Below are 14,632 nucleotides of genomic sequence, written 5' to 3' on the forward strand. Positions count from 1 at the left end.
TTTTTTCAGGACCACACCCAAGGCATATGGAGGTTCCCAGGCTAGGGGTCGGATCCGAGCTACAGCTGCTGCCCTCCCCCACAGCCACAGCCACGTGGGATCCGAGCCGCGTCTGCGACCTACACCGCAGCTCATGGCCACACCAGATCCTTAACCCACGGAGCGAGGCCAGGGATCCGACGCCCACCTCGTGGATCCTAGCTGTGTTCGTTTCTGCTGCGCCCTGATAGGAACTCCTCTTTCTGCTTTCTTGATGGTATATTTTGTTGTGGAAGAGTTTTAAATTTCGATAACATCTCTCTATTTTTCTTTTGTGGCTTGTGTTTTGGGTTTCGTATGTAAAAAATAGCGCCTAAGCTAATGTCATGAGGATTTGAGCCTATGTGGAAGTCCGGTTGACCCAGCACCACTTGTTTAAAAGACTCTTAGTTTCCCCATGGTCCTACAGACTTGTAAATAAAGAGATAGACCCTCGGGCGGTGGTGGGGGGGGAACACACCACCATTTTTCTTGGTTCACTTGTTACCAATCAGACACCTGATAAAGTGGAAGCACAGCGCCCTAGGTCCCCGTGTTGGGACTCGCTGTCTGTGAGTTACCTGGGCATCTCGTGAGACTGTCCACCTTGATTCTGTCGCTCTTGTGCTGGGGCCAAGATTTTGCATGTCTTTCTTTCTTTTTTCCTTTTTAGGGCCGCACCTGTGGCATATGGAGGTTCCCAGGCTAGGGGTCAAATCAGAGCTGGAGCTGCCGGCCTACACCACTGTCACAGCCCGGCCTCACCAGATCTGAGCTGCATCTACGGCCTCCGCTGTAGCTTGTGGCAATGCCAGATCCTCAATCCACTGAGCGAAGCCAGGGATCAAACCCCCATCCTCACAGAGACCACGTCAGGTCCTTAACCCACGGAGCCTCAACGGACACTCCCGATTTTGTATTTCTAACCACGCGCCGCCATCCACAGAATGCATTTGAATTAGCGGGTGGTTAGGGCAGTGGTTCTCAAACTCGGCTGCGTGTTAAACAGCGCTCAGGGATGTTGTCACAACACTAATCCTGGGGTCACGCTCCACACCCATGAAGTGGGTGTCTGAGGTTGGGGCCGCGGGGTGTCACTGTGCCGTCAAGGTTTCGAGGCAGTGTCTTCCAGCAGAGCGAGCCCCTCGGACCTCCGGGGTCACTCTTAGCGGAGCAGGACCTCAGCCCTTCTGGGAATGGAGCCCGAGCACCCTGTGCATTAAGTAGCTCCGTGCCTGAGTCACAGGGGCCGAAGTCTGAGAAGCACGGTTCTGGGTCATGAGGAAGAAATCCCCAAACCCCCGTTTCTTCTCGCTGGACCCTGGGAATTTTGAGGTTTGGCTGAGGTCACTGGAGGTTCAGCAAGTCTGGTCACAAATAGCTTTTGCTGGAGTTTCCGTCGTGGCTCGGGGAAACCAATCTGACTAGTATCCATGAGGACGCAGGTTCAATTCCTGGCCTTGCTTCAGTGGGCTAAGGATCCAGCACTGCTGTGAGCTGTGGTGCAGGCTGGCAGCTACAGCTCTGACTCAGACTCTAACCTGGGACCCTCCATATGCCGCGGGTGCAGCCCTATTCAAAACAAAACAAAACAAGGACAAATGGCTTTTGCTGACCTTCCTGGTCCGAAAAGTTTCCTGGGTCACTGTCCAGAGCCCTGCATTTTGGATGTCGTGTTTTAGAGCTGCATGTTTGAATCCAATGGATTGTTTCAGGAAAATGAGGGTGTATTTATCTGAGTGAAGACAAAAGCCCCGATTCTGCAGTGACGCTGGCCTCTCGGGTGTCTCGTGGGGGATCTATTTCCAGGTGAAGCTGAAGCAATGATTCTACCTGTGCTGTCACCGTGGGTCCTTTGCCCCCTCAGGCGACGTCTGTTTAAAGTCACGGCCTCCTGTGGGCTGAGCCAGGGCTCAGACTGGGGAAGCCGCACCGCATGGGGTTCAGGGCTTCTGTAAGAGCTGAGCCCAGACTGGAACTCGAAGGAAGGTTCCAGCCCCAGAGCCAGGGCCTTCCCACCTGGGTCTGGGGTGAGCCGGACAGGTGCAGGGGGTGGGCGGGGGTCATCTCTCAATTAGGAGTAATGCAGGGATGGGCTTTATATTCAGTTGCGGGTTAATTATTTACTAAGATAAACGGAGTGCACGGTGTGTGCTGCCTTATTCAGCTTGAGCTCAAATAGTAAAATCCCTTCTGTTTAACTCATCTCTGTCTGTGCATAGGTTCGAATCTCTGTCTGTCTGTCCTCCTACCCACCCCCTCCCTCCCTCCCGTCCACTCTCATGTCTACCCCCCCATCCCTCTGTCTACCTGAGGGTCCGTCTGTCTTGTAATAGCTTAGGGAGGCTTGCCCCCTTCTCCCCCAGAATAGCCACAGTCCCCAGCATAGGGCAGAGCGCTTAGGAGGTCTGCACGTGCTTAATTATCTCACCTGTCCTGCATCCTGGGTGCACCGTCTCTTGCTAAGAAAGAACGTCACATGGGGTCGTGCTGGAGGTCACCCAGCCTTCTGGTAGCAGAGCTGGGCTGCGCTGTCTTTATGGCTCCCCCGGTCTTTCCCAGACCTGGGCTGGCACACACTCCCAGCTGCAGGGGGTGGCCGCTGTCCCACCCCCGCATAGCCTCCTGCCACCTGCCCTTCTGCCTCCTCCAAGAGGACAGACCTGAAGCCATGTCGCGAGTGCCCTCCTGCCATGCTTCTAGGGACCTCCCATCCTCCCACCCGAAAGCCTTCTTTTCAAGGTGCGTCCTGGTCACTCCCGGAGCCAGAGCGCCTCCAGGCAGTTCCCAGGTCAAAGGGAATTCGGTCTTCAAAGTCCTCTCCAAAGATGAGAGGGACTGGTCCACGTTTGAGGTTACGCTTGTGTATTTTTTTAAAAAACTGAAGAAATTTCGAAATGCAAAAGCAGAGAAGGATTTTCAAGGCGCCCCGGTGCCAGGTGACGGTCACTTTGCAGCGCGCGTTGGAGGGATCGCACGGTACCCGGCTGCGCAGACGGGGCGGCCCCGCCCGGACACCGGTGTGCAGCTGCCTGAGGGGCATCTTCTGGGTGCCCTCCCAGCCGCCCACATGGGGTCTCATTGGACGCCCTCTTCCTGAACGTGAGCTGCAAGCCGGGGGTTCTTCTGACCCTGTCAGGGTGGGTCCTGGCTGGGTCTGAGAAGGGTTTGCTTCTCGTCTGCTCCATTTCACGTCTCTGTCTGTTATTGGAAGAGGGCCTCTGGAACCTTCTAGAAGCAACACCTGTCACTCCGTGCCCCTGGATGTCCAATGGGTGGCGGTCCCGTCTCGTTCATGAGACGCAGCCCGTCAACAGGGTGTCTCCTCTGCTCCACCTGCTCACGTGGCCAGAGCCGGCCTGAGGGTCTGTGATACCCAACTGCGCCGTGCCCTGCCACCTCTGAGACCGTGTTCTCATTTTACGGTGATGCTGAGGTCATCAGGGTATGAAAATAGTGCCGCGTAAACACTTTGGACCCCTTGCTTTTCCACTGGCCACGTGCAGACGGCCAGATCAGAAAGAAAAACTAGAATCGTTTGGAAGGCTGACCTTGCCCGAGAAGCCATCAGCCCCAATGTGCGCTGACATCAAACTCCAGGAGCTGCGGGAAGAACTTGACGTTGGCGGGTGGTGGCTGGCGGCTCCTGACGGCCCCCATCCTTGACGCCCTCCTCGGGTCTCCCTCACGCATCACCCTCCCGCAGTGTCCCTTCCATGCCAGGCCCCAGGCCCCACCCTGCCTCCCCTGGGCAAGAGGCTCTCTCTGGGTTTGCTTCTCGTCTGCCCCATTTCACGTCTCTGCCCGTGTTCCCCGCTGGCCTTGCCTCCCAAATACCCGTCCCGTGTCACGCTTTCCTGGCCTTTGTCTTCTGCGTAGGGCATGTCCACTTCATACCGTGGTCCCTTAGTTGTCCCAGAAAACTCCGAATTTCTAACCTCCTTCATGAGAACATGGCTCTGGCAGGCACCCTGCAGAGTGTGGCAGAGGCACTCGTGAGCCCCGTATCATTTCTCTTAGGAGAGAACTATAAACTGCATCTTACACAGGGAGTTCCTGTTGTGGCGCAGCAGAAACGGATTCGACAGGGAACCATAAGGTTGCGGGTTCGACCCCTGGCCTCATTCAGTGGGTTAAGGATCTGGCATTGCCGTGAGCTGTGGTGTAGGTCAGAGATGTGGCTCAGATCCTGCGTTGCTGTGGCTGTGGTGTAGGCCGGTGGCTGTAGCTCCGATTGGACTCCTGGCTTGGGAACTTCCATATGCCACAGGTGTGGCCCTAAAAAGCAAAACCAAAAACAAAACCAAACTGCATCTTACACAGACTCCCGGGGGGTCTGCCTACTCCAGACCCGTTACCAGGAGCAGCTAAAGCCCCACATCTCACCACGAAACTCAAGGCACCGAGGGATTCCAAGAGCGAGTTTTAAAAGCACTCGAGCCGTGCCCATGTATGGATAAATAAGTGTAGGAATTAAAACTGGATGGGAGTCATCTCAATTCGTAATGAAGTTGCCTTTTCTGGGGAGGGAGGGTGGGGTGACCGCCATGAGTGGTCAGAGGGAACTTGGCCCCAGGAAGGACACCCCAGTTCTCTCACTCGCACAATGTGCTTAAGACAGAACAACTCGTGTTTCTGGGTCGTGATGCTCCTTCCTGTCTCTGTGCTCTAAGAGCCTCTCCAACGAGCCACATCAGAGTAACACGCTCTGCTCGACGGGGATGGCGGGCGCGCGAGGGCAGCTGAGACCGACAGCCACCTGCAGACGGGTCCAGGGCCGTCGGTGCCTTGTCCCCACCCCCTGGGCGTCTGCTCCGCCTCACCAGTGGGTCCTGCCTTGCGCTGGCCCCAGCCCATCACAGTGACTGTCCGGGGTCCCTGCTCACCCAGGTGGAGATCCCTACGGGGCATGACTCTGTGTCTTGTTTATGTTACTCCAGCAGCTCAACCTCTGGCATCTACCGAGGTACCCACAGGTGTCGTGAAATGAAATGAGGTGAGGCAGGTGTCTGCCTTTCTGTTCTTTAATGGCAACCTTGACACATCCTCCTCCTGCAGGGAGTGTTGGCTGGGGCTGCAGGATGCTGTGTGCTCAGGGCAGCGGCAGCAGGGGTGGCGTCTTGGACTCAGAGCCCAGAGGCGATGACATTGAGCCCTGGCTCCGTCCCCACGTCACTGCCATCATCACTAGGGTTGCCAGAGCCATGCTAATTGGGGTCAGCAGGTGGCTGGGAGCCCTGATGCCCTGGGGTCAGTTGTCAAGCTCAATTTGGAACGTTTGAACTTGGCTAAGTGTGTGTGTGTGTGTGTGTGTGTGTGTGGCGGGGGGGGGGGCGGTTGATGGGACCTGGTTGCTTTTCCCCAAGAGCTGCTTCTAACATGCGTGCATTTGGGCCCCTAGAGACTCCCCTGACCTTGGCCGCACAGCTGGACGACCCCGTGGAGGTGATCAAAGCCCTCAGAAACGGCGGGGCCCACCTGGACTTCCGAGCCAAAGATGGCATGACAGCGCTGCACAAAGCCGCCCGAGCCAGGAACCTGATGGCTCTGAAGGTACACACGGGCCCTGCCTCACACAGTGATGTCCCCTCGTCCTACCCCTGCGTCTGCCCTGTCCCCCTTCCCCACCCACAGCGGCCACCTGAGGGCACCCCAGATCCGGTTCCAAAGGGAGCTTGAACGTGCTGTCTTGTCCCCCTCCCCCTCCTTGCTGTAGTTGTTCTTAGAATCTGGTTCACATAGGTCATCTTCCCTCTGTCTCTGCCAAAGGGATGTATTTGCAGCTGAAACCCACCTCCCTCCACGGGCCCCTAGGCTCATCTCTGCCTCTGCTGCCCCGACACTGAAAGCGGATGCTCGGGCATGCCCCCGCCCCCCATCTTCCTCCGCCCACCCAATTCCAGTGTGCCCTTCCTGCCCTGTCTCTGTGCCCGTGGAGCACTGCACAGCAGGGTGCATGCCCCAAACCCGCTTTCTGCCAGGGCCCTGGTGAGGAAGGGAGGGGACCCAGTGCTGTGGCAGTGGCCCCCAAGGTAGTACTTCTCTGTAAAGTTATGGATTTCTCAACCTCTTGGCAGCGGCGCTCACCAGCTGGCTCCCGCGGAAATCCGTGTTGGAGACGAGGCTTGCTCGTTTCACCACCTTCAGGATGCACACGTGATGGCTTACACTGTACTTTTACGTGCAAAATAATACACCTTTTTCCTGCAAATGTTGCCTTCCCGGTACTGCTCTCCCCTGGTCCAGCAGGGCGGAAGGAGGCAGTGCCGGAGCGCCACGTGTACAGAAGGCCTCTGGGTCTCCCAGTCGTGTAAGCTCGTGTGCATGCCTGGTACCAGGTGGCCCAACGTTTGGTGTTTTTTTTCAGACCCTCCTGGAGCTGGGAGCGTCTCCGGATTACAAGGACAGTTACGGCCTGACGCCGCTGTATCACACGGCTGTCGTCGGGGGCGACCCCTGCTGCTGTGAGCTGCTGCTCCACGAGCACGCGGCCGTGAGCTGCAAGGATGAGAACGGCTGGCACGAGATCCACCAGGTGCGCGGGGCTCGCCCCTCCCCCGCTATCCCGATGGGCAGGGCTAGGGCGGTGGCTCCAGATGCCCACCGTCCCAGGTACACCGATAGAGCATGGGACCAGGTGCTTCCTGCGCACAGGGGCCCCAGCGCGGGGCCCAGTCCCCCTGGCCAAGGCGCGGGTTTCTCAGGTGCCCCCTGCAGTGGGGTTGGGAGAGTGCTGGCGGCAGTTGGGTAGAAGCCGAATCCACCTTCGGGGCGGATGATGAGTGTTTAATGGGCGACAGCAGGGAGAGGAGACGGACTTCCTGGAAGCAGGGAGGGAGGGCGAGGCCAGGAGGAGGCAGCCTGGCGGCCGCTGTCACACAGAGATTCCCTCGGCGAAGGAGAACCCCGCCGCTCTTCCTCCTGCACTCCCATTGGCTGAGCCCCGCCAGAGCCAGCCAATCAGGGAGCCCCCTGATGCAGGCCTGGCAGTCAGGGTCTCCCCGTGGAGGAGGGTGGACGTGGGAGAACAGACGGGGTCTCCACCCAGGCGGTCAAGGGAAGAGGCTCTGACAGTCTCTTGCTCGGTGTTTGTGTTTCGGTGACTTTCCTTGCCTCTCGCGCCATGTGTCCAGTTTCACACATATGAGTGTGTATTTCTGTTCCCCCTGGTGTTTTCCGTTGGCGGGGTGGCCTGGGCAGGACCCTGCCTTCGATGTGTAGCCTCAGATCTGCCCAGAGCCGCGCGCCTGCTTCCGCAGGGGACAGTCATCCTTAGTGTGGAGTTGCCACCCGTTCCACTGGAAACTTATTACTAGGCTCTTGGCTGCTTTCCACGTTGCTGCTCCCGAACTGAGCAACAAGCTAGGGACCTTGTGTACAGACACCTTCGAATAGCTGGGGCATGTCTTGGGGAGAGAATTTGGGGCCCGGGCGCGAGGCTGGGGTTTTTCAGCAGCGGCCAGATGCGCCCCCTGGGGGCGGCACCAGCCTGCATCCTTCCAGGGCCGCTGAAACAGGGAGGCAAAAATCCGTTGGAGAATGAAGACTTGCCAGCCCGGATTTCGCGCTGGCAGATCCCATGTTCTGTGATGCTGTCTTTTGGGTTCAGATTCATCTTGTGAAAACATGGTGTTCCCAGGGGAGGCATGGGCCGTGGAGTGGTGTCATTTGCTCTCAGAGGAGGAAGGTGTGTCTCTCAGCAGAGGGCAGGGTCAGTTACGGGGGGAGTGAGGTTGCAAAGGGTCTGAAAGTGGGGGACGATGGGCAGAGCTGAAGTGCGGGTGCCCAGGCTCTGGACATCCACCGCCACCACCAGCCACTTGGCTGTGGGCCTCACCCATCAGGAGGCTCTGGGGGTCTGCCTCCTTTAACTCAGCCCAGCCAACAGGTGCTGGGACCCCAGTAGGCCTGGGACTGAGACCCTGACTGTCACAGATACTCAGCTTCCCATAACTGCTCGTGATCTGTGGCTTTGGGTTCCAGGTGGCCACTGTGAGCCACTTAGCCAAGGCCCCTGGAATTGCAGCCACACTGCAGGCCCGCCCCCACCTGCTGGCACAGGTGTCCCTTCCTGTGTGCAGCACCTGCCAGGCTCCCTCAGTGGCTGGGACACCAAACCCAGAGGTGACCAGAAACGGCCTGCCCTCTGGGCTTTAGGTCCTGAGGGGGAGCCATCGGGAGACAAAGACGCCCACGTCTGTGGGTTCGTGCCCATGTGTGGAGCAGCCTTGGCCATGGTGCTCTCTGGGTTCAGGCAGTGACCGGGTTGGGGCAGGGCAGGGTGCCCCAGGTAGCCGGGCTCTGTGCCTCTGCTTATCTCTGCCCGTGGCTGCTCTTGGCCGTCAGCTCTGCCACGATCATTAAAGGGTCACGGCTGTCGCCATACCTGGGCTCACTGAGGATGTGAAAGAGAAGGGTTTCAGGCTCCACCAGCGACTCCCGAGGGGGAGTCCCAGCCCTGCCGGCGTGAGCAGCCCCAGGGCCACTGCACTCCCCAGGGGACCTGTATGGAAGGGGGAGGTGCAGGACCAGGCGCAGCCCCCCGAGGACAGTGCTGAGGATCGGAGTGCCCGTCCGCCTCAGGACCCTCAGGGTCTCTGCGTAACAGCTGCTGGGCCAGGGTACGAGGCCGAGCTTCGAGTCTGAGAGGACAGGGACAGGGCGGCTGTCCCCCCGACCCATTCCTCGGGCCCCTCCAACGGAAGAGCACGTCTCGTGTTCCAGGGCATGATGCCTGGGAGATAGTCCCCCACCTTTGGGAAAGAAGTGTCCACGGCGCAGAGACTTTTAATTTTAATTCTTTGATGCCTGACCCCTCCGCAGAGGTGACAGGGGCCAACTGTGTACAGGGCCTGGGCGCCAGACCTTCCTCCGTGGAAACACCTGCATTGTATTTTTTTTCTAGAGTTGTCCGCCCTTCGGACATTGTAACTTTGGCTGTTTGACCAAGTTTTTTGCCCTTTGACCTTCTCCAAAAAATGTGAAGTCAGGTTAAAATGCCCTTCAATTGGGATTTGAAAGGGATGCAGGGAGAAGGGTTTGCCCCAAACGCTTAAGTGGCATTTGGGCAGTGTCTGAGACCCCGGGGGCTGCGGGGCCTGGACCACTGCAGGCACAGGGCCGGCGTCCTGGGTGATGGCGCAGAGACCTCAGCCCTTTGCTGACACAGATGGGAGTTTTATCGGCTCATTTTGGGCGAATCCTGAGGGCTGCTGTGTTTCCACATGCTGGGCATCTGCTCCTAAGCCCATCTGTTAAAATGTAGGTTTTTCTACTAGTGAGGCCTGGTGAGACCAACCCTGGTGAGGCTGTCAGTGAGAAGACCCCAGGAGGAGGGGCCTGGCCACGTGGGGGAGGCAAAGGCGGGGGTGTGTGCCGGCCACTTTCCTGTGGTTTTCGAGGGCAGGAAGCAGGCTGAGTCACGGCCGTGGCTGGGACTGCCCGGTTGTCTGGGACTTGACCCTGGGGGTCAGGACAGAGTGGGAGCCCCTGAGCATGGGAGCTGAGAGCTGAGGGGTCCAGGAGGACTCTGCACGGTGGGCTCCCGTTTGAAGCTGTGCTCATGGCAGGGTCCTTTTCCATTGCGGGGAATCAGCTCTCCGCAGCAGGGCAGCCCCTCCCATGCCAGCAAGACCCCGGATACCAGAGCATCAGAAACACAGAACACAAGAAAAATGCCCCTGTGTCCCTGGGCAGGGCAGCTCCAGGCTCCCAACCTTGGCGAGTCCTCTGGGCTCCGTTTCCCCCTCCCCCACCCCCTCCCGCCTCAACCAGGCCAACATCTCACCCCGTTTCTCATAGGGGTGACCTCAGCCTCCCTCATCTAATCCAGGTGACAGTCGTGGCCACCTCACCTGCCTCTTGGGACAGCCTCGTTGAGATGGAGGGTGACCGTGTGTGTTGGGGCCTGGGGGGTACGTTCTGCAGTGCCAGTTCTGTGTGGTGAATTCAGCCCCTGAGACCCCCTGTGCGGACTCTGAGCACCCAGCACCAAAACCCCTCAACCTCCGGGGCCTCCGCCCCCGCGGGGGGCCCCGCATGTGGAGCCTGTAGGCTTCAAACCAGTTGTCCTGTCCTGCTTCCCAAGTCAGACGTCAGGGTCCGTCCACCGCCCTCTAGTGGCCGGTTTCTTTTTCTCGAGAGTCCAGCGGAAGCACCTGCCGTCCTCCCCAGCGCCGCTGCGGCGGGCAGATGCAGGGGCTTAGTGAGGACCCTGGGACAGGGCTGCCCCCACCCCATTATCATCTCCGTCAGGACTCACAGTCACCCAGCAAACGCTGTCCCCACCATCTTTTCACGCCCCTCCAGCCCCCCTCGCAGACACCTGCTGGTCTCCAAGTGAGCCGCGCCCGGAAAGGGTGAGTGACCTGCCCGAGGCCACAGGCCGGCACTGCCGGGCTCACTTCCAGCGCAGCTCCTGCCAGGAGCCTGCATCATTGTCCGGCCTCCAGGGCGTTCAGGCAGAGGCCACCCCTCAGCTGACAGCGCACTGGTGGCAGAAGGAAGCAGATAGAGGGTCGACGAGGTTGCATCGCCCAGATCCTGGCCCTGCCCTCTTGGAGAAGCACCTCGGAGTTTCTGGCCCCTTGGTGTGGCCCGACAGCTCTGTCCCAGCCACTGGCGCCAAATCCTCCAGGAATCCCCAGCGCCTGCGGCCAGGCCCGCTCACAGCTGCGGAGGCGGGAGGCGGCTTGCGCTGCTTTCTGGGGCCTCGCCTGAGGCTGGTGTTTAATTGCTTAGGGAGGCTTTCAGATCAGCCCCCAGGCCCTGCGGTTGGAGGTGCCGCCCCCTGCAGGCTGACTTTGGAATAGCGCTCTTTTGAACAGCTCTCTGCAAGCCGTGTTAAATTTATGTGTTCCCCTAAATTTTTTTTTTCATTACAAAAGACATACCTGCTCAACATGGGATTCTTTAAAAATATGAAGAAGCATGAGGAAATAAGTGAAAAACACCCAAATGCATTCCCACAGCCCAGGAACATGGTGGGTCAGGTGAGGGGGCATTCACCTGCGTGCGTAGCACCCTAGCTCCCACCTGAGGAGCGGTGGGTTTGGCTGTCTCAGGACTCCAGAATGTGTTACTGGTGAGGCCAAGGGCCCTAGAGAGGATGGCCATCCCTAGTGAGAGGACAGTGCTTGGTGAAGGAGCTGGCCCCAGCTCTCGGCACCTTGTGCCCTTGGGACTGGCCCACGTGGGGGCGGGGGGCGCATTGTGGGCTCTTCCTCTTTCCCAGATTCTATCTGATTCTATTGGGGGGGTAGGTGGGATTCCCCCTCCTGCTGTGGGTAGAGTGTATTCCGGCCGAAGTGTCAACACAGCCTGGGGTTGCAAAACCCCCTCAATGTGGCCTGAGTCCCCTGAGGCTCAGAGGTACCCTCTCGGAGCTTCCTTGCTAATCTCTAAAGAGTGATCATTCGTAGAGCTCTGCAGATAGTTAAATGATGCACTGACTGCAGCGCCTGGCCTCTAGGAAATGCTCAATAAATGCCGGCCACACCCCTACCATCATCACCACCTGGCCACGCCTCCATTCTCACCATCGTCATCTCACCACGCCCCCAGCCTCTCACCTGGCCTGTCGCCATCCTCACCATCATCGTCATTATCATGTGACCACACCCCTGGCCTCACTGTCTTCTGGCCACGCCCCAGCCTCACCGTCATCTTCTGGCCACGCCCCCATCGCATCTCATTATCCTTTGGCCACACCCTCATCGCATCTCATTATCCTTTGGCCACGCCCCCATCATCACTGTCCTCCTCCTCCTCCTCCTTCTCAGGCCCTGTCTGGCTTTGTCTCTAAGAAATGATAGTTGAAGTTCCCGTCGTAGCTCAGCGGTAAACGAATCCGACTAGGAACCATGAGGTTTCGGGTTCGATCCCTGGCCTCGCTCCGTGGGTTAAGGATACGGCGTTGCCGTGAGCTGTGGTGTGGGTCGCAGACACGGCTCGGATCCCATGTTGCTGTGGCTGTGGCGTAGGCCGGCGGCTACAGCTCCCGTTCGACCCCTAGCCTGGGAACCTCCATATGCCGCGGGTGTGACACTCGAAAAGACAAAAAAAAAAAAAAGGAAAAAGAAAAAAGAAATGATACTTGACAGAGAGCAGCTTCACCAATTTGCTCACAGGCCTTCACGTAGATCTCATTTGATTTCTGCGGCAATTTTGTAGAGGACATTTTTATCATTTGGTCTTAATTTTGTTAGTAGCTGCTGTTTCATTTTCAAAGGAGGAGTTTTAACCTTAAGGAGATTACGGTTTGGGGCCACTGTTCCTTCCCCTCCCTCTCTCACCCGGCCCACCTCCGCCCACCTCCGCTCACCGTCCACCGTCAGCCCTGGGTCCAAGTCCTTGGTGGTTTCCCTGACGCCACAGTCAGGGGACAGGCCTCTGGGGGGTTCCCTGCTGGCGCTCAATCACAGCAGGGTGTGAGGTTTGCGGGGGTGCTGCACGCTGACTCTTCTGCTGTCGTATCTCCAGTTCGTGTTATAATGCACATGCTGTAGGAGAAGTGCCTTAAGTGTGATGCGGACTTAAATAATTTTGCTGGTGGCACAGAACCACACAGAAGCATTTGCAGTGCAGTGAACTCCCCATTGCTCTAACTGCATCGCACAACCTCAGGGGGCGCTGTTTCACTGGCTGTAAATGCAGGCTTGGAGATTTATTACAACAGGTGTCCAGCAGGTGGCAGTGATGTGCTTGAAGGGAGGAGCACCCTGTCCCCTAATTGTTACCAGTGATGGGGAGACACTCAGCCTACGTGGGTGAATCCCAAATCTCAAATCCCAAATTTTGTAGGGAAGCTCCTCCAAATACACGTGCCTGGGAAATCTGCAGGCAATAGGTGTGGATTTTCCAGGCGTGTCTCAGAAGAAATGAGATGCTGCAGGCGTGGAAGAGGGTGCTGTGTTGTTTCATAGTCTCGTTTCTCTCTGACCTCTGTCAACCCTTTTAATCTGTCTCTCCAGGGCCAGAAAGCACAGCCCTCTTTTCAAAAAAAAAAAAAGGGAAGGCACTCTCCTGTGGCTCCGAAGCTTAAGGACCTAACATTGTCTCTGTGACAATGGGTGAAGGATCCGGCGTTGTCACAAGCTGCAGCATAGGTCCCACACGTGGCTCAGATCCCGTGTTGCCATGGCTGTGGTGTAGGGTGGCAGCAGCAGCTCCAATAGGACCCCTAGCCTGGGAACTTCCGTATGCCACAGGGTGCAGCTGTAAAAACATGTATCTTGGCAGGGGATAAATTCTTACTCTGGTAAGCTTTGGGGTCTATGTGTCAGGCGAGCACTAATTTCTTTTCTTTTTTAATTGTACACATGACTCTTCCCATTTCACCCTTACGGAAGAGTTGCAAGAAGAGGCTTCCCTTCTCCCCGTCCCTCGGGGACCACGTCGGAGCTTCACCCATTGTCCCCGTCATGGCCCTGGGAGTAAAAGGGTCCGTTTGGGACCCTGTGGGAACCCTTTCACCCGGGAGGGTTCATCAGTCTTTCTCTCGAGTCTCCCAAGGGGACTCTCCTGAAGCTTACAGGGCGGTCATTTTGGAGACTGTCCCCAGTTTGGGTTTGCCCGGTGTTTCCGATAGTGACAGGCAGGATGTGGCTTTTGCCAGGACTCACGGAGACAGGTGTGTTCCCGGCCACGCGTCCTGTCAGCCGACTCGCCTTTTAGGGTGGTATTGACCTTGGCCACCTGATCAGGTGAAATCTGCCAGGTGTTTCGCCGTAGTTCCTGCCTCCTTTCGTAGTTAGTGTGTTGTGAGAGCTTTCGACTACTTACAAAACCCTCGTCCCATCCTCCTCTTGCTTTCTTCTGAAGATTCCAACACATACGTAATAAACTTCATGTGACAAAAGGGATGCGAGTTTTAGAGCCTGGGTATTTCTTGCCTGAATTAAACCATTAATTGCTAGACAGAGATTTGTGACTCCCAGCCTTGTTTCTCCCACTAATGAGTTGGCTTTCTGTTATCAGGAAAAGCCTTTTTTTTTTTTTCTTGTTTATTTAGGCATTTATTTACAGCAGTGTGGTTTTGTGAGTTTCTAGTTTCTGTTTCTACAACAGGTGATGCTCCGTTCACGTTGTCTCGCTTCAGGTCGGTGGGAGCCCCTGGAGAAGGGCCTTTTCGAGCACTCTCTTTCCTTCTGCTCGACAAAGGATTCCACGCTCCTCTGGTTCTTTTCCTGCCTCAGCACTGGGATCAGCCATTTCTGTAAGGAGCCCTGGTGTGTTTGAGAATAGAGTGGTACCTAGAGCCCAAGAGCCGGGTGTGAAGTGTGCTCACTGGCCCGGGGCTGCCGCCACTCCCAGGCCCCCTCAGCGGCGGGAGTTCGGAACCTGTTTCCGTGTCTGTCCAGGTGTGCACACACATTTTCTTTCTTTTGTGGGATGGTGGGGGATTTTATTTCTGTTTCGGCGCGTGTCTGAACTTTCTGGTTTTGTTTGTTTTCCAGCAGTAGACTTGGAGGAGGAGGGTGGGATGGGAGGAAGTCCTGGAGGGGGGTCCGTTCCCAGACCGTCTGGAGGGAACGGCTCTATTTACTCTCTTCGGCTGATCGTCTGGTGACCCTTGGTGAGGACAGGGTGGCACCATCCCGGTGATGTGACATAA

General features: G+C 57.3%; 1 protein-coding gene across 1 annotated transcript in view; it reads left to right on the forward strand.

Moving 5' to 3' along the window:
- Positions 1-14,632, forward strand: part of SHANK2 (SH3 and multiple ankyrin repeat domains 2) — a 499,107-nt gene that overhangs the window by 92,811 nt on the left and 391,664 nt on the right. The window contains 2 exon segments of the mRNA XM_021082645.1: positions 5,420-5,571; positions 6,386-6,553. Coding sequence (XP_020938304.1) covers positions 5,420-5,571; positions 6,386-6,553 — 320 coding nt within the window.

The sequence above is a fragment of the Sus scrofa genome, chromosome 2 (assembly GCF_000003025.6).
Source record: "Sus scrofa isolate TJ Tabasco breed Duroc chromosome 2, Sscrofa11.1, whole genome shotgun sequence".
Taxonomy (NCBI): Eukaryota; Metazoa; Chordata; class Mammalia; order Artiodactyla; family Suidae; genus Sus; species Sus scrofa.